General features: G+C 38.0%; 3 protein-coding genes across 3 annotated transcripts; 1 reads left to right on the top strand and 2 right to left on the bottom strand.

The window, feature by feature from the left end:
• Positions 1–3,305: 3,305 nt before the first annotated feature.
• Positions 3,306–11,704, bottom strand: LOC146324622 (uncharacterized). The gene is made up of 5 exons (XM_084722037.1): positions 11,328–11,704; positions 9,057–9,247; positions 5,280–5,676; positions 4,501–4,601; positions 3,306–4,365 (listed from the first exon to the last, which is right to left on the bottom strand). The coding sequence occupies exons 1-5, from the start codon at positions 11,362–11,364 to the stop codon at positions 4,225–4,227; spliced, it is 867 nt and encodes a 288-aa protein (XP_084578163.1). The 5' UTR covers positions 11,365–11,704; the 3' UTR covers positions 3,306–4,224.
• Positions 11,705–12,735: 1,031 nt separating this feature from the next.
• LOC146324621 (C-type mannose receptor 2-like) lies at positions 12,736–19,270 on the bottom strand. Its single transcript, XM_084720210.1, has 6 exons — positions 19,127–19,270; positions 16,187–16,377; positions 14,931–15,150; positions 14,034–14,378; positions 13,532–13,629; positions 12,736–13,396 (listed from the first exon to the last, which is right to left on the bottom strand). Exons 2-6 carry the CDS (start codon positions 16,313–16,315, stop codon positions 13,277–13,279), a joined length of 912 nt encoding a protein of 303 aa, XP_084576336.1. The 5' UTR covers positions 16,316–16,377; positions 19,127–19,270; the 3' UTR covers positions 12,736–13,276.
• On the top strand, positions 19,267–25,760 carry edem2 (ER degradation enhancer, mannosidase alpha-like 2). The gene is made up of 11 exons (XM_084720209.1): positions 19,267–19,380; positions 20,418–20,528; positions 20,896–20,935; positions 21,421–21,526; positions 22,058–22,183; positions 22,529–22,740; positions 22,975–23,116; positions 23,270–23,394; positions 23,970–24,114; positions 24,306–24,427; positions 24,906–25,760. Exons 1-11 carry the CDS (start codon positions 19,289–19,291, stop codon positions 25,374–25,376), a joined length of 1,692 nt encoding a protein of 563 aa, XP_084576335.1. The 5' UTR covers positions 19,267–19,288; the 3' UTR covers positions 25,377–25,760.
• Positions 25,761–26,872: the final 1,112 nt, after the last annotated feature.

Here is a 26,872-nt window from a genome sequence, read left to right as displayed (position 1 = left end):
CCAAAAAAACAAATACTCAAGTAAAGTACAGATACTCAAAAAATGTACTTAAGTACAGTACTCAAGTAAATGTACTTCACTACTGTCCACCACTGATTAAATGTAGGACTTGCCTGATGCAGCCATCACGAGCAAAAGAAAGTTGTCCATCTTTGTTGGTGCTCTGTTTATTCTGATGTGTATTTCAGAATGTTGGCTGATAATAAAAAGGGTTTTTGTTACACTGACAGTACAACAACTGGCACATTGGAACAAATCTTTGCATATTAAGCAAATAAGCTTTGAGGTTTTCAAATATGTGTTTGATACCCTTTTGTTTGACTTACAGTATATGAATACTACTGTACTGAATGATGTATTTGTTGCATATTTCCATACATGAAAACAATCCACATATCTGCAGCTGGTAGCTTTCTATATGAAAAACAATTGAATTATTATTATTATTATTATTATTATTTTGCTTTAATTATGCTTTAATTATCTGTCTTGTTCCCACAGTGGTTTCAGTTTTACTCCCAGATCATTCGGTCTGGATCCCTCAGCAGTCACTGCGACCCTGACCGTGACCATTGCGCAAGAAACAGATTCTTTAAGATGACTTCTGAAATATCTATTTATTATTTTGATGTAACTCTAAATTTCATGTTGTCTTTATTACAGGAGTGGCTGCAATCCAGGAGGACAGGGACGTCCTCCTCTTTAAGGCACTGCAGCACATCAGAGTGGACGAGGACAACAGACTTAAGCCTTTTTGATTTGGACAGTTGTACAGATACACTTTGTCCTCCTGGACTCAGATTCTTCACATATATATTATAATTCTGTTAAAGGTGTGATGATTCACTCATGCATCTGATGCAGCTTGAATGTGTGAGATACAAGTGCATCAATTCAGACAGCCTCAATCGGTATAAAGCTGAATGGGAATCAGTAAAAACTCAATGCAGCACTGTCGACTAGTGATGTGTCGGTTGCGAACGATCCGGATCTTAGAGCCGGCTCTTTGAAGTGAACGACGGGAACCGGCTCTTGATTTCAAGCCCATTTGTTTTTTCTCATTATATTCTTTTAAAGCCACACGTGATTGGTCAAGATGTGTGTCCACACTGAGTAGAAGGAGGAGGGGGGGGTTACAGACACACAGCACAGTGAGCACAGGAACATGAGGGAGGGAGACGAGAGAGAACATGCGCTACAGACAGAGACAACACGCTGGAAAGGTGAGAAAATAGGCTCGTTCAAGGTGAACTGCGCCTCGCCTGGAAAATAGACAAAATCAGGCAGCTGCAGCAGGAGGTGGAGACGAAAATCTGCAGTCAAGTCGGACAGTTTTCAACAGACTTAAGAGAGACTAGAGGAAGAGACACCAACATCCTGTTAGATCACCTGTAGGTTACCTGTGGTCTTCAGACCACGTTCATAGCTGAAGAATTAAAGTGTGTTCTTTATCGCTGATTGAAGTTAAAATAGAAGAGATCCCCCTTCTGTCACATGTAACATCTGTTATTTGATCTGCCTTGTAAAGCACTTTATTACTGTTATTCTGATAAGTCACATATATAACCTGAAGACCATATTAGAAGACTGATATATCCAGTGTTAAATATTACAATTACACATAAAATTAGTATTTTATACAATGTGGTGTTTCTTGTTAAAATTAAGCACTCTGCTGAATTTTGTAGCACTCTCCTCCATGTTGAGTATGTTGGGTCTATAAATAAAGCCATATAAATAATAAACATTTGATATAATGTATGTTTTTTATATTAGTAATTTATTTTACACACAATTTGACATAATTTTTGTTAATGAATTGATTTAAGCAACAAAAAATCTGAGGAACCACTTGGGAGCCGAGAGAGCCGGCTCTTTTTAGTGAGCTGAGCCAAAAGAACCGGCTCTCTAAAAGGAGCCGGAATTCCCATCAGTACTGTCGACGTTTCTCATTTGGATGTGCATGTTTCATTTTTGGCATCAAGGAACTGCCGCTGTAACTTTCCTCTGTTTCCTCTCTGCCTGCTGCCTCACTTGGACAGCAGCGTACAGAGCCGTGAATCTCCGACCCACAGAGGCATCATGTCGCTGGGAGAGCAGGTGACATGTAGCATCACTGATCCTCCACACCCCACTTCATCTATACCAGGGGTGTCAAACTTATGGCCCGCGGGATGACTTTGCAAAGAGTGTAAATTACAGAGAAGACATTCATTTTAGGGTTGAAACGATTCCTCGAGTAATTCGATTACTAAAATAGAAAGACAGACTTAAAAAATCATGAACCTTTCCGTTAAGTAGGATTTTAAATGTAGGACTTGCCTGATGCAGCCATCACAAGCAGAAGAAAGTTGTCCATCTTTGTTGGCGCTCCGTTTATTCTGATGTGTGTTTAAGACTGTTGGCTGATGATGAAGAGCGTTACGTTACACATAAAGGTCTGACAGTAAGGAACTGGTCCAGGGGAACAAATCTTTGCATATTAGGCAAATATGCTTCAAAGTTTTCAAAGACATGTTTGACACCCTTTTGTTTGACTTACAGTATATGAATACTACTGTACTGAATGATGCATTAGTTGCATGCTTGCGTGTTTTTTCTCCCTTTCTGTTTAGCTAACAGTTGATTCCCGCTGAAGGTTTCAAAATTAGAGCTTTCTGATTACTCCGTGTCCATGGTAACAGTGAGACGTGATGACGTGACCCATGTTGCCTTCACATGCTCTCAGAGAAAATGAAAACATAAAAACTCTCAAGAAATATTGGATATTTAATGTATTTATGTCAAAAACAAACACAAGAAAATGTTACTGTAAATCTAGAAGAGGGATGATTAATTAAATTGTTGAACTCAAATCATTAATTCAGTTTCAAAACATAACAGACATTTTTTATTTCAGATCATGTTAAATTAAACTTTTTACAATGACACATTTTACTTGACCATTTTTCATGATAGTAGTGTTGTCACCGCCCCCTCACCTTTCAGCCAATCACATGTGCCCAGCCTCTCTGAAACTGACCACCTCATCAACTCAGCTGTTAATTTATCCCATTAGCTCCTGTTAGCTCCTGTTAGCCAGAGCAACAACACCAAAGTGATTCTAAATCAACCAACTGGAGGCTGCAGCTGTAAAAACACACAGACTGACAACACTGGCTGAAAGGTGAGGTGCTGAATAATATTCTTAAATGAAAAAAGACATTTTTTACTCATGAAAACAGATTTTTAAAGATTTCTCACAACATTTAATCTCTTTTTAAAATCGTATTTCATCACTGGAGTTGCCTCCAGTCAAATCTTATATTATCTTAAAATATATAATGAAAAATTTTTATTATAAATTTCCACAACCCAAGCAGATAAATTAATATGTGCTGTAACAAACCAACAGTCTAAAACACAAATATAAGAAGTTTATGAAAATATATGACAAAGTAAAGCATCAAATCCACACAACTGAGAAGCTGGAACCAGAAAATATTTGGTATTTTTACTTACTAACTAATAACTAATCTTATCACATCTTATCTAATCTTACAGTATTTTATTTTATCTCAGAGTATCTAATCTAATTTATTTTACATCATCTTAGATGAAGTTTCTTCAAATTCCTGATTAGGTGACATATTACCATTACTACCTATTTATCTCTTTTCAAGATATTCTGTCTTCAGGACAAAAGTAACGATAAGTATCATTATCAATTAATCTGCCAATTATTATTTTTGTCATTTTTGATTACTAGATCTTAAAATAAATGGATAACAGCTTGGGAGATGTTACAGTAACAGTAGTTAGTTACAGTAACATAATTTGAGTTCCCCTAATGAGGTGACAGCATAAAAAATAGATATATTTATTTTCTATATTGATTTGAAGATACACATTACAAGGAGAGATTTTTTTTCTTTGACAGAATGTTACTTTTAAATTAAATGAAGAGATTTCCTGAAATGAAAATAGATTAAAAAAAAAAAATTCACAACAAAGCTTGTCTTTCTTAATAATTGATAGTGATTATAATAATATGATTAATTATTGATATTATTAAACGGTCATTTATGTGTGTGTATATACACACATATAAACTTTGTGCATAAATTAAGAGTATACACACTTCTTCAGGCACCACTACACGTCTGTCTATTCTGACTGATTACATGAGGACTCTGAGGAAAGAAACACAATTTCCTCTGTGAAAACACACACGGAAATTCAACATTAAAGCTCATCTTTCTTTGTACTGGCGCTCCTCTTCTTTGTCTTCTTCTTCTCCTTGTGGAAGACTTTTCCATCCGTCTGCTTCCTCCAGCTCAGTTTGACGTCTCCAGTCACCCCCTGGTCCTTCAGCTTCTGTTTGAGCTGAGACACAAAACATGGACTGTCCTGAATATCACTCACAGAGAAAACTCCTCACTAAACGCTCTTGTTCAGTTACATCCTGCATTCTGTTTAAAAGCACTGTGCTTCACACTTTTTACAATTAGAAAGATGTACCTGCGTCAACATGTCCTCCATCACAGCAGGGTCATTCAGATTCACAGAGGAGCTTTTCTTCACCCTCACTTTCACCACTTGCTTTGAAACAGGCTGCACCACTGTGAAAAACAAACTTCATCAGTTACAGAATCTCTGGTTGGATAATAATCATCATTCTTCCAAATTCTAACAGGAGTTTATCTCAGCATGGACCTGTTACTGTTTTATCACTGGTCACTGCTGGTCTTAGTATTCTTGCATGAATGAAGCCAAAACTCTGACAACACAAACCAACCATCTGCACTTGATCACTGTTAACTTTACAAATGATTTCAGGAATATTATCAACATTATGGATGTTAAAATGTCTTTTCTATCTGTAACTCAAAGAATATCCAAGTGAATTTATGATTTTATTAATTTGAATTTACCACTTTAACCTCACAGAATTTTTCCTGGCATAAATGTAGGATTTTACTTCTTACAGAAGATGCAAGTTGTTTTCATGTAAATTTGTATTTTTAATCCCGTAAATTTACCACCACATTAATCTTTTTCCCTCATAAATTTATGAAAATAAAGTTACCACTTAAATCTCACAGAATAGCACATTGTTTTTTCTTGTAAATTTACCACTTTAATCCTATAAATCTGCTGCTGTAATCTTAGAGAATATTAATATTTACAATTTTTAATCTCATAAATTTACCACGTTAATCTTTTTTAACGATTTTACTCTGGGCAGTTTTCTGACTGTATTTGCAAATACAAAAAGTAAAATCTCATTTAATGCTCACCACTGTAGCAAATGAATGCCATCTTCATGTCACAGTTCCAGTCCTCCCATTTTCCAGATTGTTTAAAATTTGCTGTCACACAAGCCTCCTTCATGTCGTTGTTATCAGGTTCCCCAGACATCCAGTACCTAAATGAGGAGTTACTTCCGTCCGACCACTTCCAGGAGTCTCTGAAAAGGCCGATCCAGACTCTTTGTCCTGCAGCTAACAGCTCCTGTACCTTCTTGTTCTCTGCCATGTTTCTCACACTGGCCAGGTCTGTGTGGTGTTCTCTGCAGTAGCTCTGGGCATCAGTCCAATTCATGGCATTATTGATGAGGACAAAAATCACCTGCGACCCTGAAGTGATGAACAGAGGAACAATAACATACAGCTTGTTCCTGACATTATACATCCACTGAATTAAAGAATTCATATGAATATCCAGGGATTTTTCTTGCAAGTTTCAGTTTTGAATCTCATTTAAATCCCAGAGAATTTCACTTTTTTTTCTTGTAGATGTACTGTTTTAATCTCCTAAATGTACCACTTGAATCTCAGAGAATATTTAAATTAATTTCTCGTACATTCACGACACGAATCTCCTAAATTTACCATTGTAATCTCAGAGAATATAAAATTTGTTTTTAGAGAAAATTTTATTTGAATCTCATAAATTTACCACCTTAAACTTTCTCAGAAATGTACCACTTTAATTTCAGACAACAATCAATTATTTTCTTGGAAATTTGTGATCTGAGTGTCATAAATTTACCACTTCGATTTGATGTGTTTTTTTTCCCATAAATTTACATTTTTAATCTTTTAAATTTCTGACATTAATCCAGTGAATATCCCATTTTTTGCTCTTAGATTTAATAATCTAATCTCTTAAATTCATCACTTTTATCACAGAGAACATTCAAGTTATTTTCTCATAAAATTATGATTTCGATTTGGTGAATTTAACACTTTAATATCAGAGAACACTGTTTTTTCTAAATCTTATAAATTTACCAATTTAATGTCAGAAATTATCTTTTATTTTCTTGTAAATTCACCATTTTCATCTCAGAATATTGACGTCCTTTTTAATTTTTGGAAACTCCTATTTTTTTTCCAAGTGGTACACCCTTCCCCTTTGCTCCCGTTATTTTTCTTCCTACAGTGGCTTTTTTTCTTTTCCCCTTTTGACCGAGACAGTGATGTGGGATAAACCTGTGTTAATGGTCGAGCTGTATGAGTAAACAGACATCATAAAAAATGTTTTTATGATTCTGCTTCACATTGAATGAAGGCAGGTCTCACATCAATCTGCTTTAAAGGAGATTCATGTAACCAAAGACAGTGAGGTCAAACACTAAACTGGTATGTTTTTACCTTCACAAGTTAAAATCCTCACCTCCGACATCACAGCAAACTGGCCAAAACTGGACTTCACACCTGTAATTGTTCCACCGTCCACCACCATTCATCACTGCACAGTGTTCTCCACTTCCACGATTTTTTGGTTTTGTAGACGACCATCTTCTGAACTCCGCCTCTCCATGTTTGTAGAAACTTGTGTTTGACAGTGACCACCTCCAGCTGTCCAGGTCATCATACAGACCAATCCAGGCTCGCTGAAAGCAACATTTGATTTATGTATTAAAAGCAAACGTAGTCATTGTGCAGTAAAATGTGTCCTGCTGTGACTGATATCTGACTGACAGTGTTAGACTGTTGATGATGCATCAGTGTTACAGCAGCATTGTACTGTTGTTGTGCCTCCAGGTGGAGACAGTTTGAACTACACTCTCAGAAACAAGGCTTCCAAAAAGGTTCTTCCTGAAGGGCTCAGGTTCTACCCAGAACCATTTGCTTCTGAATAAGCCTTTTTTGAACAAAGTGTTCTTTGTAAGACTCAGGGTTCCACCAAGAATATTTTTCATCCATAGGACCCTTTTTGGAAGAGTTCTCCTTAAAGAACCCCTTGGTAGGTTCTAGATTAGGGGTGTCACACTCATTTTAGTTCAGGGGCCACATACAGCCCAATTTGATGTCAAGTGGGCCGGACCAGTAAAATTAAAGCATAATGTATGGATTATTCTGGCGATTAATCGAGTAATCAGATAAGAAATATTGCATATTCTGCATTTTTTGTCTATTACATTACTTTATTTAAGAACAAATGTAATATACAAAAGAGAAGATAAGACAAGTCTATTAAATGAACAATTATAAATTGCTAAAGTAAAAATACTCAGTAAAGTAACTTTATTTTTAATGTAGATTTACTTTTGTAATGCAGAAACCACAAACAGAAGATGTTACTAACTCTTTTAACTGAAACAGTCAATGTTTTGTTAACATTTTTCTTCTGGACACTCCCAGACCCCCAGAGGACAGAGGACTGGTTTACCAACATGCCATCTTTTTCTCCTCTTATGAGTTTGCAGGTCTGTATTTAGTAATCAAAAAATAACAATAAGAATATCATTAAAGTACAACAAAAGCAATAAAAATGTTGATTTTTCAAAAAAAAGGAAACAATAACATACAAGAATTTTAAATTGTAATTAGGTATTTTTACATTGTGGTATTAGTGTTTTACTTAAATAATGAATGTGAGTATTTTTTCCATCACAGCAGGTCAGTGATCAGTGTTTCAGTGACTCTCTGTGGATCAGTGAATAGTGTTTTATTTATGGCGGCCCGCCACATTAAAAACATCGGCACCATGACATGATTTTCCATTTTTAGAGCTGCGCACCGGGTCTAGGGTTCCCTTCTAAACACGACCCTCTGTCTCTGTCAAACTACAGACATCAGACTGTCTGTGAACAGCTCGATGTTAAACTCTGCAGTGTTTCACACAAAGACTTTATTTGTGTGGACACCCAGGTTTGGTTTGTCACCAAGTTTAGCATTTTTATTTTTTTAATCAGTCTGAGAGGACGACGGTATCAGTGATTGATTAGTGATCAGTCTGCCCTCCTCTCCTCCCTCACCTGTTCACTCTGCTGTGAGAAGGTCTGAAAGTTTCTCACAGACAAACACAGACTCTCCTGTTTTACGTATAGGCCTCCTTATACAGTTGTTTAACTTTATAAGTGCATCTGGTTGGTGATGATGTCATTAACCATCACGTTAGTTTCTGTTGTAATAAACTCCGTCATTAACAACAGTCTCCTCCACACGCAGCTTCTCTGCTGCTGTGAAAACTGACTCGCAGGTGCATTAACATGTAGGGAAAAAAGAATGTGAGTTAGGTTTTGTCTTATTGTCTTTATGAAACATCCTGCTGATGAAGAAAGTCAACAGATCAGATACAGACAGAGTCAGAGAATCACACTGACCTCCTCTGTGTGTGTCTGTACTGTACGTGTGTGTATGGAGGAGCTGCACTGACACAGAGAGGAGAGATGCTGCGGCCCTGTGATAATAAATTATATCAAAATTTAAATGTCAACATGCATCAATACTCTGGTCTTTAATAACCTCCACATGCGAAATACAGTGTGATGTACAGTTGTTCGGATTTAAACTGACTTTAGTAATCGAATTACTCAAGGAATCGTTTCAACCCTAAAATGAATGTCTTCTCTGTAATTTACACTCGTTGCAAAGTCATCCTGCGGGCCGGATTGGACCATCTGGTTGGATGGTTTTGGCCCGCGGGCCGTAAGTTTGACACCCCTGTAATATGTTTGGTATATGTCAGTGTGTTCTAGATAAAATCTCTTCTGAATCTCATCTGAAACAGTCATTTAAAGAAAAGTTCAAAATGTTTAGAAATAAAAGAACAAGTGAACTCACATGGCTGTGTTCAGAGTAGACCATCTCGCTTAAATCTGCCATGTTGTTCAGGATCTTCACGTCCTCCATGTTGTCGATGGTGGCCAGGTCTGTGTATTTTTCTCTGCAGTAACTCTGAGCTTCGGTCCTGTTCTTCAGCTCATAAACAAAATGGTACTGACGTCCAACATGTGATGAGACAACACACAGTCCTGCAGAGACACAAATGCACACTGATGACATCTGAGATTAAATTACTTGCACTTCCCATGTGGATGCTATGAACTGTTGTAGAAATGTGCTATCATAATAATCTTTGTTTCAAATATGACTTTTTTATTTGAAAAAAAATGGCCTTGGTGTCTCAGATTTCTGTCAACAGATTTTTTTAAACAACATGATTTAATCAGGCATAAAAAGTGTTAAGTATACCCTGAGGACCCCTGTTTCACTTCCCGGTTTAAAAAAGGTGGGAATTCTGCTCAAGCATTGGTAAACTTTCTATTTTTATCCAAATTTAAATAAATAATATTGCTATCAGATGTGTCTCAAACATAACATGTCGACTCTGTAGTCCTTCTAAATGAGAATAATGAGAGCTTAATGAGAATAATAATGGTTTAAATTGTGCATTTTGATTAGCATTAAGAGAACTCTGAGACACTTTAAAAAATAAAATGGCTCCTCAGCAGAGGCGGATTTACTACTGAGGCTCAAGCCAAAAGCCCTGTATCTTTTGCGATTTGAAAATTACACACCACCATCCACAGAAAGCCGTACATCAACAGCAGCAGCAGCCAGTGAACCACAGACAGATGATATTTCAGGTGCCAGTCAGCCCTATATGCACACTACGCAAGTTGCATAGGACCTTAAGAGCTACGAAAGAGCTTCACCTCTCCCTCCTGTCAAAGCAGGTCTCAGTGTTTACAGTTTTGATGGGAGGATGAAGCAGAACTGAAGACAAACTAACATCCCAAGAATGAACAGTATCAGGTGAACTCCTCTCCAAGTTTGATATCCTTCATTCACGGTAACATTAAGTTGACGGTCCTCCCTCTGTCTGTCTGTCTGTCTCCTGCTTACAGACACATCCAGGGCTGCTTTGTGACTTTGTGTCTGACAGAAGTGGGAATGCAATAAAACTTTTTTGTTGTTGACCGTGTTTATAATCTGTAGCTCAGAGATAACCGCGTTATGTGTTCATATGCACACGGACACTTTCCAATAGCAGCCTCTGTGGAGACCGGCCTGTCTGTCTGTCCAGACCATATATGGACATGATGTTACTCCTGCAAGGTGACCAGGAGTGTAAACAGTATTCAGATCCTTTACTGAAACAAAAGTACTAATATGACACTGTAAAAATACTTTAATACAAGTTAAAGTCCTGCATTCACAAAACCTTACTGAAGTAAAAGTCTGTAAATATTATCAGATAATTGTACTTTAGGTAAAAGTATTCATGTTGCAGTAAAATGTTCCCTGTCAGTGTTATTATGTCTGATGTTTCTGGATTAATATTATTGCATTAATGATACTGCTGTTTACTGCTATCCATGTTTAAAGTTGAGTTCATTAACTACTTTACAGGCCACTGTGGCTGGTTTAATCTACAGCAATGCATCATGGTCTATAAAACCATCTAATGTCTGTAGCAGCACTGTCCTGTGAGAACCACGTATCTCTAAGATCATTAAACAGCCTTTTTTCAGCTTTGTGGATTAAAAAGTTGAGTGTTTGCCTGTGGGATGTAGTGTAGAAGCATAAAGTTAGATAAAATGGAACACAAATACAAAATAAGTACAGTACTTGATGTAAATGTACTTAGTTTGCATCACTAACAGATGTGAATCTCCAGTGCTTTTGCTGCTTTAAATACTTTAGACATTTAAGTAGAAGTGCAAAAACATTTTGGTGGGTGCTGAAGCAAAAAAAATAAATAAATAAAAATGAATAAATAAATGTCTGCAGTCTCTGGGCTTAGCCCCAGAGCTCCTGAACTCCTAGATCCACCCCTGCTGCTCAGTATGCTGGTTAACAAGGTTTAATCACCAAGACTTTCAGCTTTTAAAATATATTTTCCAGCATAATTGATGGTTAAAAAAATCAAACCCCCCACAAAATATGGTTTTGTCCAGTCACATTCACAAGAATGATCGTGACTGTTAAGGAAAATTATTTTACAAATATGTTTGAATGTCTCACAGTGCTGTCACAAAGATACCACCATACATAATATTAAACAATGTGAAATTAAAAAGCAATTTTTAAAATATATAAAAGCCTTGCCTGAGGCAGCGATGATGCTCAGAAGAACTTTCTCCATCCTTGTCTGTTCCCTGTTTCTCTCTTTTAGTATGTAGATATGAAGCTGCTGTCATAAAATTATATATTTACCTTCTGCCTCATAGACAGTCATTATGAAAACCAGTATTTGCCTATCAGGGTCTACAGTTCCTGTCTGCTGACATCGGACTGAATGACTCAAACATTTTCCTTTTCTCAAAAACATTTTTTCATATTTGGCTTGATGGTTCGAACGCACGTGTTTATTCGCTCTTTACATTCCAATTTTTCAACATTTGCCTCCACTGATAAAAACAATGCCTTGTTGTGCTGTTTGTTGGGCGTGTCACCATGGCAACCATGAAGTCCAGGTAGATATGAGCTATTAGAGCAGTGTTTCCCAATCCTGGTCCTCAGGGCCCACTGTCCTGCATGTTTTAGATGTTTCTCTGCTCCAACACATCTGATTCACATGATCAGCTCGTCATCAAGCCTCTGCAGAAGCCTGATAACAACCTGATCATTAGAGTTACACATGAACTCATGCATGAACAGCTTCAGCCTCATGCAAAGTTGTTAGGAAAACTACTTGCTTGTTCTTGCCCTCTGCACCCCCACATGTTTGGAACGACACCGAGAAGTTCACACATTCTTTACTGAAGCAGAAGTACAGACACTTGTGTAAAAGTTAAAGTACTGATTCAACATCTTTATTGCAGTAAGAGTGAAAAAAGTTCATGGTTTTGAAATGAATGAAGAACATTGAACATTGAAGAACATTTCTATCACTTCACCTTCACCTTTTCTTCACGGTCGAGTCTCTTTGTCTGTTATTTTTGTCCTGTTACATCCTTTATCTTGTTTTTTACATCTTTTACGTCATTTTCATCTCTTACATCGTTTTTTCTTGTTACATCTTGTTACGTAGGTTTCGTATAGTTGTGTCATTTTTTGTCTTTTTAAATCTTGTGACATTTTCATTTATTATGAAGTTGTTATGTCTTTTATATCATTTTCGCCTTGTTATGTCTTATTACATCATATTCGCCTTATATTTTTTTTTACGTAGTTTTGGTCTTGTTACCTCTTTTTTCTTTTATACCATTTTCATCTTTTACGTCTTTTGCATCTTTTTACATCTTTAACATCCTTTTCATCATTTTTGTCTTGTTGCATCATGTTGCATTATTTTCATCTTTTATGTTTTTGTCCTGTTATGTTTTACTACATCATATTTGTCTTATTTTTTTTATTTTTTTTTTACATGATTTTCATCTTGTTGCCTGGTTTTAGTCTTTTACATCATTTTCATCTTTCACATCATGTGCATCTTGTCATGTGCCATTTTCATCTTTTATGTATTGTTACGTCTTTTACATGATTTTGTCTTGTTACATATTGTTACATCGTTTTCATATTATGTCATTTTTGTTTTGTTAGATCTTGTTACATTATTACATTACATTTGTGTTTGTATATGTGTAGGAGGCCGTGCATAACCATGGCTCCAGATGGACGCAGGATGTGTGAGGCAGTCATGATGCATAGGGCTGCGTATGGTAACACGTAGTTAAAAGCAAGTATATCTGTGGCCTAAGCGTTAAATAGAGGCATGTGAAAAACATTTTTTCGTTCTAACCCTCCCACACCTTTTCCATCTGGTGTAATAATCATGTCTGTGTACTGTCTTAATGTCATTCTTGTGTGTCTGTTTAATGTCGAACTTCTGTAATAAAATTTACATTAAAAAGTGGCCAAAATGCATTTTTCTGCTGACTGTTCACACCTAGCATAGCATAGCTTCATACATACTTAATACTTCTGCTGCTACTTTAAGCTGGTGGTGTGTCGCCCACCATCTACTATAGGAAATATCTGAACCTTACTTCAAAAAATCTAGAAAGGATGAAAGGAAAACATCCATTCAATGGAAACAGACGAAATTCTAAACATTAAAGCTCATCTTTCTTTGTCTTCTTCTTCTCCTTGTGGAAGACTTTTCCATCCGTCTGCTTCCTCCAGCTCAGTTTGACGTCTCCAGTCACCCCCTGGTCCTTCAGCTTCTGTTTGAGCTGAGACACAAAACATGGACTTTCCTGAATATCACTCACAGAGAAAACTCCTCACTAAACGCTCTTGTTCAGTTACATCCTGCATTCTGTTTAAAAGCACCGTGCTTCACACTTTTTACAATTAGAAAGATGTACCTGCATCAACATGTCCTCCATCACAGCAGGGTCATTCAGATCCACAGAGGAGCTTTTCTTCACCCTCACTTTCACCACTTGCTTTGAAACGGGAACCACTGTGAAAAACAAACTTCATCAGTTACACTTTAAGTCAGCTCATTCTTTAAATTTGGCCTAGCTTAGTATTCTTGCATGAATGAAGCCAAAACTCAAACAACACAAACCAACCATCTGCACTTGATCACTGTTAACTTTACAAATGATTTCAGGAATATTATCAACATTATGGATGTTAAAATGTCTTTTCTATCGATAACTTTAATGTCAGAGGATACCCAGGTTTTTTTCTTGTAATTTTGCCACTTTAGTCTGACAAAATATCCAAATCCTCTCATAAATTTACCATTTATGGATGTTATTTTTCTCTTCCTTTGTTGTTTTTTGGGCTATTTTCTTCTACTGTATTTCAAATAATACAAGCCTAAAACTACATTCAAATGCTAAATAAATGATGGCTCACCACTGTAGCAAATGAATGCTCTCCTCCAGTCACAGTTCCAGTCCTCCCACTGTCCAGAGCTGCTTAAGACCGCTGCAACACAAGCCTCCTTCCCTAAGTTGTTATTAGGTTCGTTTGTGTCCTGTCTCCAGTACCTAAATGAGGAGTTACTTCCGTCCGACCACTTCCAGGAGTCTCTGAAAAGGCCGATCCAGACACTTTGTCCTGCAGGTACCAGCTCCTGTACCTTCTGGTTCTCTGCCATGTTTCTCACACTGGCCAGGTCTGTGTGGTGTTCTCTGCAGTAGCTCTGGGCATCAGTCCAATTCATGGCATTATTGATGAGGACAAAAGTCACCTTTTGCCCTGAAAATTCACCATAATTAAGTGCTATGTACAGTAGAGTATATTGTGCTTGACAAGGATGCTTCGATGTGCAGTGCAGTGCCATAATAAATCATTTATATCTACAGTGAAGAGCCACATTGATGAGCAAATCTCACTCATTTTAGCTCGATCATATTATTACAGCTTGTTATATTATTGCTGTAATAATGTAACAATTACATTTCGAGACAAACAGGATGGGATCAGGATTCAGGATTCGGGACAATTTGGGACTGTCCTGAATTTTTCAGGATGTCTGGTCACTCTACACAGACCGGAGCTGTAGACTGAAACCAAGACATCTTCTTCCAAACTGTCTGGCTGGAGTTATGCAGTTGTTGTTGGGAACATGAATTAGCGTCGAGTAAACACATTATCTTCGGTTCACCCGGTTCACGAGCTGTCTGAACCCACGGTTAAACTCGTGGACAGGAGAGGCACATAAGCACTGCACCCAGATCTTATAACTGTCAGGAGAACCCTGATGTTTCTTCTGGCATCAAATTTATGATCTATAGTAAGAATTCTCACCTCTGATATCCGAGCAGACTGATGAAAGTTTTTTTTCACAACGGTTATCATGCCAATGTCCAGCATCATATATGGCAACACAATATTCTCCACTTTTGTAGTTGTCTGGTTGCCCGTGATCCCAGTTCCTGAACTCAGCCTCCCCGTCTTTCCATAACATTTTATCAGCCAGTGACCAGTTCCAGCTGTTCATATCGTCATACAGACCGATCCAGGCCCGCTGAAAGCAACAACGAGACAACAGAACAATTTTAATTCTGATATAAAGCTTTTGTTAGCCTTGAACTGACCTTGCTAAACTTAAAGGACCAGTTTGCGCTATTTAGTGGCATCTAGCTGTAAGATTGCAGTTTGCAACCAACTAAATAGCGCTCTCTTTTCCTAGGAGAACGTACGATGGCCACAAGACTCGCAGAAAACATGAAAGGCCCTTTTTAGAGCCAGTGTTTAGGTTCTCCATTCTGGGCCTCTGCAGAAACATGGTGGTGCATCATGGCAGACTCTGTGCAAGAGTAGAGCCGGTCGGCACTGTTTGCACACTATGCAAGTTGCATAGGGTTCATTTTAACTACTTTATAGGCCACTGTTGGTAGTTTACTCTGCAGCAATGCATCATGGTCTGTAAGACCATCAAATGTTTGAAGCATCACTGTCCTGTGAGAATCTCTAAAGTCAGAAAACAGCCTTTTTTTCAGCTTTGTGGTGTAAAAAGTACAGTATTTGCCTCTGGGATGTAGTGTAGAAGCATAAAGTTGGATAAAATGGAACTCAGGTAAAGTACAAAATAAGTACATTTACATGAAGTACTGCACTTCATGTAAATGTACTTGTCTACCTCTGATTACAACACTGCAAGATGGAAAATAATGGATTGAGAGTGACTTATGATTGATCAAATTTTGAATATAAAACTCAATTATGACTAATTATCAGGCAACAGACCAAAAGCTCAGCATTATGTTTTAGTATTTTCTACATTTTATATATTCTAAAATTTCTTATTTATGTTAATGTCGATGTTGGCTTATTTTTAAAAATGTCCTTCATCTAAGCCATTACGTCCCCAACACTATTCAACACAAAAAGACATCCTTTGTTGCGGCGCACTGAGCTCTCATTTAAAATAGCTGAAACTGAAGAATTTACATTTATAAAACATCTATTTGTCATCGAAATAGTTATATTACAGATAACAATTATAGAGCAAGATAACTGACAGACAAGACAGAAATAAAGGTAGAGAAAAGTGAACTCACATGGCTGTATTCAGAGTAGACCATCTCGCTTAAATCTGCCATGTTGTTCAGGATCTTCACGTCCTCCATGTTGTCGATGGTGACCAGGTCTGCGTATTTTTCTCTGCAGTAACTCTGAGCTTCAGTCATGTTCTTCAGCTCATAAACAAAATGGTACTGACGTCCAACATGTGATGAGACAACACACAGTCCTGCAGAGACACACATAAATGTTGATTAAATTTGGGCTAAAAATCACTTATTAACTTCACCTGTAATTGTTTTGGCAATAAAATGATGTAGATGAACATAAAATAATGTCTATAGTCCCCATATAAAGACTAACAATAATAATATTTTTTAAATGATTAGATTCAAGTAGAGAGAGAGAAAAAAGTGTTGTACAACTGAAATAATCTCTCACAGTGCTGTGACAAAGATACCACTACACTCAGTGGTGGAAAGAGTACTCGATTACAAGTAAAAGTACTGGTGTTAGAAATATACTAAAGTAAAAGTACAACATATTTGTCACAAAAAGTATTCAGAGTATTAGTTACTTTTAACTGTGATGTCAAAGTCACCTTTCCAAACTCAGGCTGCAAATTTTGAGCATTTTTCCAACAGTTGAAAATACTAAGAGTTGATTAATCATCAATAATTTGTAAGATACAAAACACATATTATTTAATCATTTTCTCTTTTTTTCCTAATTTTAAGTCTAAGTTTAATTTTCTTTATTCAACAAATGACTCCGCCTGACAAAACGATGCCTAGACTGTTGATTAAATATCAAGGAACAAATCTTTAAGGTTGAATTATTAATGGCAATTGATTAATGATTAATCATTAACATCCTGCCATGGTGTTTTGTTTTGTTTTTCAGGTGTATCTCATGATGCAAATGAAAGGTTTGGATATTAATTCAAATTGTACTCAACTATGATTTTAAAAGTAACTAAGTAGATTATATAGTATAATGCATACTTAATTACAAGCAAAAGAACAGACTTGTAAATCTACTCATAAAACTACAAGTACCCAAAAGAACTACTTAGTTACAGCAATTTGAGTATTAGTTACTTCCACCCCTGACTATATTAAACATTTTAAAAATGTGAAATGAGAACTAATTTTAAAAACTATACAGATGACTTGCCTGAGGCAACGATGATGCTCAGAAGTTTTTCCATCCTCGTCTGTTCCCTGTTTGTCTCTTTCAGTCTGTCACTGTACAAATGCAGCTGAAACCGCTCGCTAAATTACTCATTAACTTACTTTTACCTCCAGCATTATGTGAAGTCACTGTAGTTTATTTGCCTATCAGGCTCATACATAACAGCTCCATCTAATTGCTGACACTGTACTGAAGAGGCAGTTTATTCAAGTATGTCAAAAGCATTTTTTATAATTTGTTTTATGGTTCAAACATGATGAGGGTTATGATGAGAGCCACATAAAGCCAATAAAATAAGAAAATCTGTGATGAATGCTTGAACCGCTGAGCCACCATACCTGCTGTTACAACCTAATGACAGCAGTCAGGAGTGGAGATGTAACGATATACTGAATATTACAATATATCACAATTAAAAAAAAATATATATCTCAATACTGTACCAGACTGTTATATCCATAGATATCTACCATGAGGTTACAGTTAATGCATCATGTTTTTTTTTTTTTGTTTTTTTTTTTTTCTGTTACCGACAGCTGTAGTCAGTGGTTAGTGTGTTACCATAGCAACATGAGTCATGGGGACTTATTATTTGCATTATGGACGTGGTATCCACACTTTCATTTGCTTATAAAAACGAAGTACGTGAACAATAGTGGTATTTTCGACTTCCACCAGAAAAGACAGATGACATTATGGTCATGTGGTGGTATTTTATTGTTTTTTCTTAATGTTCACAATAGATGCATCAAATAAAATCAAAATGATCTACTTTATTTTATCATTTTTGTTTTATTTTAAAACACATTGAATTACATATGTAATTCAAGCATTTATTGCCAAGATAATTCATGTAAATTGTATTGTTATTATTTAATAGCTGCAACCAGGTCAGATTATCTGTGAAATCAGAAGAAACAAGCCCTCACAGGCAAAGTTACAGTGCAGCACAGTATGTTAGCCTTACATTTATTTTTTTTAATGCTTATTTTTCTCTTGTACTCAAGCAGTTTTATTTTACGTTAAAGGTTATTTTTGAAATTTGTTCAAGCCCATGCTCAACCAAGAAGATGATATTATTGTGATGATGGTTGGAAAGTGCCTTGTTGTTTTTGAAATAAAAACAAATAAACATAAATAATAAAAAACTAAAAATTAAAAACTCTCCAAAAAGATATATTTTTTACATTATATTTTGAGGTCATTTCTACATTGTAGTAGATTCAAAGCATTTGAACTACCAGCAAGTGCAAGCCACTGCAAAAATGTAGTTTAACTACTGCTTTAATTACATGCAGTTCACTACCTCCCAAAACTACTTGCAATGTTGACATAAGCAGCTATAAGGACATTTTAAAGTGTTTGCTAATGTGCAGTATTTTCAACAATTATAAGTACAGTATATACATATATAAGAGGCCTGTAATATCAACTGTGTTATTATATTATACTGTGAGGAGTTAAAGTTGTTGAAAATTACACCAATTAACAGTTAAAAAATGTTTATATGTGCTTACAACTATATTACAGTGTGTGAGAAACAATTTACGAACGGTTTGTTGTTGAACGCAGCTCTAACGTCTATACAGTCATGAGACTTCCTGAAGCCAACCGCAGCTAACTAGTTGTAACGGTTACACATTAAATATATAGTATATATCTGTGGAGCTCTTCTGTCATCAGTTATTTAATATTCTGTTACGGTTCCCATAGTTTGTTTTGTGTTTTGTAAGATTTCTTAACATTCGCTAACGTTGCTCCAAACGGTTTGTTCTTGAACGAACCTCCGATTATCTTACTCGTCAGCTCAACGGTCGGCGCATGCGCACAACGTTCACTTCCTGACAGCTGCACAACATCACCAGAGATCCTCCAGTGCTGCTATATGTCACTCATTTCTTCATGTTTTATAGTATTTTCTGTCTCCAGTGTCCCCGTGTCTCTCCATGCGCGCCCCCGTGCACGTAGCGCTGTTTGTTTGGCTGTTGAACGATGCGGCGGCTCATCAGTTCACTGAGGAGGAGATGGCTGGCATCAGGTAACACAGAAAGACACTGACACACACACAGAGACACTGACACACACAGAGAGACACTGACACACACAGAGAGACACTGCCACACACACAGAGACACTGACACACACAGAGAGACAATAACACACACACAGAGACACTGACACACTCTTAGACACCACCACAGTGAGATGAGAAACTGCTCTCCAGTAATGGAGGAAGTATTCAAATCCTGTACCTCAGTAAAAGTACTAAACCCACACCATGAAAATACTCAAATGTCCTGTGCTTAAAACCTTACTAAAGAAAAAGTAAATGTACTTGTAAATGTATGTACTTAAAGTATGAAATGTAGGGGAGACTGGGGACAACTGTAACATTTTTCACACTTTATCCTTAATAACTCACAGACTGCTTTGAAGCACACTAGTCATCTTTTGATATGTGAAACAATAATTGTTTCTTTTTGTTGTTTCAGTGGCAAACTGTGACTATTGCAGCTGAGACTTAAGCTCACCCAAAACTTAGACAGAGACACAAAAGGACAAATGATTTCAGTAGAGATACCAGCAGGTGTCTGTAGTGTGCTGTTGTTGCATGTAAAGCCCAGTAAAGAAGTAGAGACTAGTAGTAGAGACTTAACTTGTATTTAGCAGTAGATAATTGCTATTTACTCTTACTATATATTTTGATAAGTTATAATTAAGTTTGTATTTAATAGTAAGAGCTGTAAAAGCTGTAAAAAGTTTGTTTTTGTTCTTATTTTTCAGTTTCAGTACCACACATACAGTTATATGTAGCATGTATCTCAAGTAATATTATTTCTGTCCACCAACACAGCTCTGTTGACTGCTGCACTTTTGGAAGTAGCTTTAATAAAGAAGATTGAAATGTCTAAATGTTAAAATAAAATAGAACGACATTCCTCAACAGTGTAATAGGACAACAAACTGACAACTGAAACACAAGCAAAAGGAAACACGGAGTCTAGACTTAGTTGGATTAAATAAGACTGCAGGTTTGAGTCACTGGACTCATTGTGAAACCACTTCATTTTTCAGACAGCGCATCAAATCCATGTTCTACCACGCCTACAACAGTTACCTTGACAACGCTTTTCCCTATGACGAGCTCCGCCCACTCACCTGTGATGGACAAGACACCTGGGGCAGGTAAGGTGAAATCATCATGTTACATATACTGCAGTATTTTGATTTACAAAAACAATAATTTTACCTTGCAGAACACGGAGCATGCTGGTCTGCCACTGTCTTAATCGGTTGATGTGTTTGAGTGATTGTGTGACTTGGGTGTTTTCAAAAGTTAATTTGGATTCACAGAAGTCACACAATAACGCAAACAAACTAACCTAATCTTATCTTTTCTCTGTACTTGTTTGTTGGACTGTATATCCTTTGTCATAATTTCTGTTTTCGTGTAACCTCAAAGATTGTGTTATCTTTTTTTGCACGATATTTAACATTTTGACAAAAAAATCAGCCAATAATAAAATATCCCTCCTCCATTTTTTCTCAACAGTTTCTCTCTCACTCTGATTGATGCTCTCGACACTCTGCTGGTAAGACCTGAAAAGGAATTTTAAAAATTAGGCAGAAATATGTTATAACATGACCCATAATTATTTCATAGGACCTTTAAAGGAAAAGTTCACCTCAAAATCAAAAATACATATTTTTCCTCTGGTCTGTAGTGCTGTTTATCCACGTATACTGTTTTAGTTGCAGAGATTTGGAGATATCAGCTGTAGAGATGTCTACCTTCTCTCCAATATAATGGAACTAGATGGCACTCGGCTTGTGGTGCTCAAAGCGCCATAAAAATACATTTGAAAAACTCGACAGAAATGTCGCTTTACAGAAATCATCATGGAGTGAACTGTCCCTTTAATACTGTCAACATCTGTGATCACGCCTGATAATTAACAGTGAAACACATTAGATTCCTGTCCCGTGTGTTGATGTTAAAGAGTCGTGATATGTTTGCGTCTAATGAAGAAAGACAGAAGCCGTGTTTTTGTAATAACGTGAAAATGTTTCTCTGAAGGTTTTAGGAAACCACACAGAGTTTCAGCGTGTGGCGTCACTTCTCCAAGACACCGTGGACTTTGATATTGATGTCAACGCCTCTGTGTTCGAAACCAACATCAGAGGTACAAAATGAGATGGACAAACGAATCAGAAGTCAGTTTTTCTCTGTCTCTCTGGACTTTTCACACTGCATATTCTTAGCCCAGGGCTATGAGTTATCCGTGGGGTAACTTAGCCCCTTTTCACACATACAGTATTAACCCAGGGTGAAGCCAAGCCCGTGGCTGTATGATTCGCACTGTCACTCTTCTGTCTTGGGGTTAAAGCCTCTGTACACCCACACTGCTGTTTTCCATCAGCCTGGCTGATTATTATTAGCTTTTAGCTCAGGGTTTAGTCTATTTTCAGGGGACAATCCAGCAAACTCAGGGCTAACCCTGCTCTGGACCAGGGCTAGCTAGCCATAGGCTACAGTCAGTGTCAGCCCGTTTTGGAACGTGGCAGGATTGTGCCAGTGTGAAAGCTCTTTTAGCCCAGTCTAACAGCTCCCTTAGCCTGGGGCAAAATGCAGGGTGAAAAGTGCTTAAGTGGACTTTTCTATTAATAGTCAAACTGCTCTGTATGTGTCTGTGTTTGCGTGTGTGTGCGTGTAGTGGTGGGTGGTCTGCTGTCGGCTCACCTGTTGGCAGGCAGGGCGGGGATGCAGCTGGAGCCCGGTTGGCCCTGCTCAGGACCGCTGCTGAGGATGGCTGAGGACGCTGCCAGGAAACTGCTTCCTGGTATGAAAACACACACACACACACCAGAATCAGATCAGAAGAATCAGGATCAGGTTTATCTCCAAGCAGGTTTTTAATGCAAATGCAGTTTCTAATGCTGTGCGCGGGGGGGTCAAAGGCCACAGGCATTTAATGTTGATTTTCAGCATTGCCCCTTACATGCAGAGATTTCTCTGGATTCTCTGAATCTTTTAATGATAGTATCCCTAATTTCCTGCAGTTTTGTGTTTAGAAATGTTCTTAAGGTCATCAAATCATTGCACAACATAAAAAAATCGACACATTAATTAATTGTCAAAATAACTTTTTGTTGCAAAACTATTAATGTGGTTTAAATGTTCGCAGCTTTCCAGACTGCCACCGGCATGCCGTACGGTACAGTGAACCTTCTGCATGGCGTCAGTCCCACTGAAACACCCGTCACTTGTACTGCCGGCGTGGGAACTTTCATCCTGGAGTTCGCCACGCTGAGTCGACTAACAGGAGATGAAACGTTTGAGAACGCAGCGCGGCGAGCCCTGAGAGCCCTGTGGAAGACCAGATCTGACATCGGACTGGTAACTAGTCCACCTATCTGTCTGTTTTGAGTTCAGTAACCATAGAAACTGCTTGTCTCTGTTTATTTTCCTCTGCAGTACCTACATGTTTCATTAGAAAGTTGCCTTTTAGTTTTAATTTTCTACATTTTAACAACATAAAAAAGAATATACATGTGATTAAAATACAAAATTTCAGTTTGGGATGTTTGGTCACCTGTCTCACTCTCATTGTCTCTCTCCCCATCTGTCCAGGTGGGTAACCACATCGACATCCTCTCTAAGAAGTGGGTGGCTCAGGATGCTGGGATCGGAGCGGGCGTCGATTCCTACTTTGAGTATTTGGTGAAAGGGGCCATCATGCTGCAGGACGAGGAGCTGCTCAACATGTTCATGGGTAACACTCACAACTCCTTCTCCCTCAGATACCTTTGAGCACTACACCACAACCGTTCACCCCCTGAAAGCAAATCCTGTCTCAGTCAGATGATAAATCTAATGAAGCCTCTGTGAGTTAAAACTCACATTGATGTGATGCTTTTTTTCTCAGAGTACGATCGAGCCATTCAGAACTACACTCGGTTTGATGACTGGTACCTGTGGGTCCAGATGCACAAAGGAACCGTCTCCATGCCTGTTTTCCAGTCTCTGGAGGCCTTCTGGCCCGGTCTGCAGGTACGACCATTGTACTGAAATCACAATTAAACGGAAACACTTTCTTTTCCTAAATTAAAGGGATAGATGGCAGTCCCTGGTTTGGATAAGCAGAAGGGAGTACTATCGCTTCCTTGTTGTCCGTTTTCAAAGTCCTCGGGGAAACAATAATGTCTGAGCTGCAACCTACGTGCTGAAAATGATAAATTAGCGCCTGATACGCTAATGATACAAATGTAAACAATGTGCAGGTTTGCCTCCTGAAGGGATAGTGTTCCACCAAAACAAGTTCCCTCTCAACACTATTTTGCAGCAGCACCATCCCTGCATCCTGGGCTTACCTTCACCCAAGATGTTTGTGACTGGTTAATATAAATGCAAACAGGGCAGAGAGTTTTTTCCCTTGTAGCAGACTGTGCATGTGTGGAGCCAGACCTTTCTCCAGTGCTGAGCACTGTGGAAATGTACTGGTGAAGGAACCTAAGCACTGTACTGTTGTGGACAGGACTTTAAGGCTGCTGACAAATGCATCAAATTTTGTGTTTAATGAAATTGCAGTCGTAAATATTTCCTTTGTGTGTGTGTGTGTGTTTCAGTCTCTCCTGGGGAACCTGGACAGCGCAGTGAGAACGTTCCAGAATTATTACTCAGTATGGAGACAGTTTGGAGGCCTTCCAGAGTTTTACAGCATTCCTCAGGGTTACACTGTGGACAAGAGAGAGGGATACCCACTGAGACCAGGTCAGTCCAGCTAAATTATGTTATTCAAAGACTTCATATAAATAAATTTAATACCTACATTAGGGGCTTTTATTTTGACACCCCTTGCGCTGCAGTTAACCAGGTTATGTGACAGAGAAGCTGCAATGAATCACTTCTGTCAGATGACCACACGTACGGCTCATATTTCTGTGTGTGTTCATTGCTTCCAGAGTTAATAGAGAGTGCCATGTACCTGTTCAGGGCGACAGGTGACCACACCTACCTCCAGCTGGGCCTCGATGCTATGGAGTCCATAGAGAGGATCGCCAAGACGCCCTGCGGATACGCCACCGTAAGATCTGTCTGTCGTTTTTCAGAAACAAAGAGACCAAAACTTTAGTCTGAAGCTCATTTGGTCTAAATTCTGTTAAACTGAAAGAATTATTGTAAAGACTCATCGACACATTTGTTTCCCAAACTTTTCGCTGGGGACCAGTTTTTAGAAATTGTAAAACATCGTAAGCCAATTCACAATAAGCCTCATCAATAAATCTTTGAAAGAGTTAAATGTGTGAGCTATTTCAATCTGTGCTTCCTGATTCTGACTTTGATAAAAACCTTTTTAATTTGTTTTTAGGAATAGATCTTAAACTGCATTCATAATGGTCTGAAAAATATCTAAGTCTAAAATTTAACTTGTTTTTCTATTTTTCTGCTGTTTAAAATATATCTGCTTGTGACTTGTGATTCTTGAAACCAAACAAAAACATAAAATGATAAATAAAAGTAAATCTTTGGTGAATATTATTCGTCCGTTGTTTCTCCTGCAGGTTAAAGATCTGCGAGATCACCAGCTTGACAACAGGATGGAATCCTTCTTCCTCGCTGAAACCATCAAGTACCTCTACCTGCTTTTTGACCCCACCCACTTCCTGCATGGCGGGGGGATGGAGGGGGACGGGTCCTGGGAGGAGGGAGGCGAAGGGGGGCAGTGCATTTTAGGGGCGGGGGGGTTCATCTTCAACACGGAGGCTCACCCTCTTGACCCGGCGGCGCTCTACTGCTGCAGCCGCCACGCGCGTGACCGGCAGGAACTCCGAGACATCCTGCTCAGCCTATCAGAGCCTGCGGAAAAATCAAAGCCGTCCACCAAGCAGACAGAAGGCCCTCTCCCCGGCCAATCAGAGAGCATTGCACTAAAGCCAGGTGAGAAGAAGACGCCCCCCTTGCTGTCCTGCCCTGTTCAGCCGTTCAGCGCTCGGCTCTCCGTCCTGGGACAAGTTTTCAGCGACAACACCTGACGCTGTCCGTCCTGGATGACATGATGACTCAAAACACTGGATTCAGCCAATTGTTAGATGAGCTGCTTTTGTCCAGCAGGCGCTTCGCTCTCACTAGTTTTCTTTTCTGTCATGTGACAAACATGACAACTTGTTTTTACAACATGTCGGCTTTCAAGGAGCTAAGAAAAACAGCCAGCAGGATATTTGAAAATTGGTTGCTCGAGGTTCCAATTTCCAAAATCATTCCTAAACAGATTCACCAGCATCCATGAAGCTGTTTTTGTTTATTGTTGTGATGAAGGCACTCAGGACCAGTGAACCAGGAACTCTTGACTTACTGCTGTGTTGACTCTGTTGCTCTAATTTAAACTGAAGGTGAAATATATTTTTATTTATAAGAAATGTGTCATTTGTGTTATTCTTTTTTGCTGCAACAATTAATCAATTATTAACTGGTTATTACATCAATCACCAACGATTTCGATAATTGATTAATCAGTCAGTAATTTTGTAAGAAAAAAAGTAAAAATTCTCTATTTCCAGCTTGTCAAATCTGAAGATTTGGTTTCTTTATATTTAAAAGCAACAAATTTTGACCAAAGTGCTTTGCACATAGATTGAAATGAAACACAGGGTGACTGTGGTAACTGACACACTGACCATGTGAACAGAAAGCTCTGAAAATTATAACAGGTGCACCTTGAGTTGAGATTTTGTCTAAATACTGATCCTGAGGTCAGGAATGAACATCCATTTAAAAAAGGCTATGATTTATTATTTTTAGAGCACACACACAGGGAGGTTCAGACCTGTGTGAGTCTCAGTAGAGATCATAAACTATGTCAGTTTATTCTGTTCATGTCCCTCTGTGGCTCCAGATGTGTAATGTTTGGAGCTGCCAGGAGGGGGCAGTATTTCATAACTGAGCAGCAGGAAAGTGTTGATCCATCATCACCTGAATCTGGTTCTCAGCCTGGAATCAGGATCCAGAGGTAGATTTGCTGGGAACTGTGAGATAGTATACAACATTAAAAATATATTTGATATTATTATTTTTCTGATATTTGTCAATTCTTTTCATGTGAGAGAGCTGTAATTCGCTTTCAGGTCTTTTCTGACTAAATGAACAAAATGTCCTGCAAAACAAATAACCTGAAATCATCCTACATGTGCAGCCAGAAGTAAATAATATAGCAACTATGTTATTTGAATGACTTTTAACACTAATATCACCAGTTAAAAATAAATAAGCCACCAATCACAGAGCAAGAACATGTGTGCATATGTATTTATGCAGCCATTTGAATTCATATATTTTGTAGAAATAAATAAGGCCTACTTTATAAATTGAAATCTTTGTTTACTCTGTAGCTCAGCAAACCATCAGCTTAATAATGAACGTGACCATGCAACTGTGAACTACACCACTTACTACAGTGTTCCCCAATCCTGGTCCTCAGAGCTCACTGCCCTGCGTGTTTTAGATGTTTCCCTGCTCCGACACACCTGATTCA

Source organism: Lutjanus erythropterus, chromosome 6 (assembly GCF_056507025.1).
Source record: "Lutjanus erythropterus isolate fLutEry1 chromosome 6, fLutEry1.hap2, whole genome shotgun sequence".
NCBI lineage: Eukaryota > Metazoa > Chordata > Actinopteri > Lutjaniformes > Lutjanidae > Lutjanus > Lutjanus erythropterus.
This window is presented reverse-complemented; position numbering and strand designations above follow the sequence as displayed.